Here is a 2,521-nt window from a genome sequence, read left to right as displayed (position 1 = left end):
AGGCTAGGAAATGTTGTCTCTTTTCCTCCCCCAACACTGAGTAACATTGAATCTTACCTAAAAATTATTGCTAGTCAGAATTGAATATAACATAGTGCTCAAGCATTATTCTCATTCTAGGCAGGTTTTTTTTTCAGTTTGGTATAATATGAGATGGGCAGCTAGGTGCCACAGTGGCTAGAGTGCCAGTCCTGGAATCAGGAAGACTCAACTTCCTGAGTTTAAATCTGTCCTGATCTATCTGTCTATCTATCTATCTATCTATCTATCTATCTATCTATCTATCTATCTNGATCTATCTGTCTATCTATCTATCTATCTATCTATCTATCTATCTATCTATCTATCTATCTATCTCAATATCAGCCTTGTGAACCTGAGCATGTCTCTTAACCTCTGTTTACTTCAATTTCCTCATCTGTAAAATGAAATGGAAAATTACTCCAGTATCTTTACCAAGAAAACCCCAAATGAGTTTATAAAAAGTCAGACACAACTGAAACAAATAAATAACAATGATAAAATGAGATATATTTCCCAACGCTTGATGGGATCCTCCTTTCCCTCCTCTATATTTCAGAATCTTTCTCACAAAGTTCAGCTTGTGTCACCTTCTTTAAAGTCTTTATGGATGCCTCAAAGTTAGTAGTGTTCTCCCTCTTATCAGTTTTCCTTGGACTACATTTATGTATGTATTATATCCACTTGGTAGAATGTAAACTTCTCAAAAACAGTTATCATTTCATTTTTGCCTCTGTATATCCAGTGCCTAGAGCAGTCCCATGCCCATAGCTGGTGCTTAACAAACATAGGTTGAACTTGTTTTCTTCACAGATTAGCCCGCAGATTGGCAAGGAAAGACCTTTACATCATCATTGAAAAAAAGAATTCTTGATCCATTGCCTTTGCTTTCATGTCCCAGTTAGGTCTGCACAGGTGCTACAGAATTGAATGTTACTGTTGGAAAGATACGGTCGGCCTGATTCACACCACTCCTGAAAACTAAATTCAACAGCAGAGACAGGCACTTATGGGCTCTTGGGATCATATAGATTGGTGAAAGTAAATAGACTCTTTTGGTCACTTCTGATTCTGTTTCCTTTTAAGAGATGAAATTCTTCATTGTTATCAGTGATGAAAATAATTTCAAACTAATCTCCATAGTGACAATGTAGTAAAATGATTACTAAAGATCTTCATAATAAGTAACTCAGTAATAAAAGCATTTTTAATTGTTTCTCCCTATGGATTCCTAAAAAGCCACAAAATGGAAAGAATAAATAAAACTTTTGTGACAGAATTTCTTCTTCTAGGACTTTCTGGCTACCCAAGACTTGAGATCATTTTCTTTGTTCTAATTCTTGTGATGTACTTAGTAATCTTGTTTGGCAATAGTGTCCTCATTATAGCAAGTATATTTGATTCTCATCTTCACACCCCTATGTACTTCTTCCTCAGTAACCTCTCCTTCCTGGATATATGTTACACAACCACTTCTATACCTTCAACCCTGGTAAGCTTCTTATCTAAAAAAAAAACCATTTCCTTTGCTGGATGTGCAACACAGATGTTCCTTGGCTTTGCCATGGGATCAACTGAATGTTTACTCTTGGGCATGATGGCATTTGACCGTTATGTGGCCATTTGCAACCCTCTAAGATATCCCAGCATTATGAACAAGACTGTATATGCGCTGATGGCTTCAGTGTCCTGGTTGTCAGGGGGGATCAACTCAGTAGTGCAAACAGCCCTTGCTATGCAGTTACCTTTTTGTGGGAACAATGTCATCAATCATTTCACTTGTGAAATCCTAGCAGTCTTAAAATTAGCTTGTGCTGATATATCCCTCAATGTGATTACTATGGTGGTCTCCAACATGGCATTTCTGGTTCTACCATTGCTGGTGATTTTTTTCTCCTATCTCTTTATCCTCTATACCATTCTGAGGATGAACTCAGCCAAGGGAAGACGCAAAGCTTTCTCCACATGTTCAGCGCACTTGACAGTGGTGATCATATTTTATGGGACCATTTTCTTCATGTATGCAAAACCAAAGTCTCAGGACCCTCTTGACAAACTACAAGCAACAGACAAACTCATTTCCATGTTTTATGGTGTGGTCACTCCCATGCTGAATCCCATCATCTATAGTCTTCGGAACAAGGATGTGAAAGCTGCTGTGAGAAATTTGCTGAATCAAAAGCCCTCTTCTCAATGAAATCTCTGTAATATGATTCTTTATCAAGGATCTCAAACCAATCTCCTCTGTTATTCTGCTGCCGGCATATTTTATGTAGTCTTCTGTCCTTTGTTTATAGGGAGGAAAAAATATATATAATTGGGTTAAGACTTTATGAAGGGGAAAAAAGATTTACATGGTACTGGTGCAATAAATGAGTGCTATAAGCTTTTTAAAAACATGCACTTTGAGTCTAAGACCACTCCTTTATTCAACAAAGACACTGATAATAGCAATACAAAAGCCATGAAGGAATTCAAGGGAGGAAGCTCTGATCAGATG

General features: G+C 37.3%; 1 protein-coding gene across 1 annotated transcript; it reads left to right on the top strand.

Moving 5' to 3' along the window:
• The first annotated feature begins 1,267 nt into the window (after positions 1-1,267).
• On the top strand, positions 1,268-2,218 carry LOC123231008 (olfactory receptor 13C3-like). Its single transcript, XM_044657210.1, has one exon. The coding sequence runs from the start codon at positions 1,268-1,270 to the stop codon at positions 2,216-2,218; it is 951 nt and encodes a 316-aa protein (XP_044513145.1).
• The last annotated feature ends 303 nt before the right edge of the window (positions 2,219-2,521 follow it).

Source organism: Gracilinanus agilis, chromosome 1, assembly GCF_016433145.1.
Source record: "Gracilinanus agilis isolate LMUSP501 chromosome 1, AgileGrace, whole genome shotgun sequence".
Lineage (NCBI taxonomy): Eukaryota > Metazoa > Chordata > Mammalia > Didelphimorphia > Didelphidae > Gracilinanus > Gracilinanus agilis.
Note: the sequence above shows the minus strand (reverse complement) of the source record. Positions and strands in the feature narration are given on the sequence as shown.

Excerpts from the sequence above, each read along its gene's own strand:
- LOC123231008 (XM_044657210.1), top strand. The coding sequence starts at position 1,268 with ATGGAAAGAATAAATAAAACTTTTGTGACAGAATTTCTTCTTCTAGGA.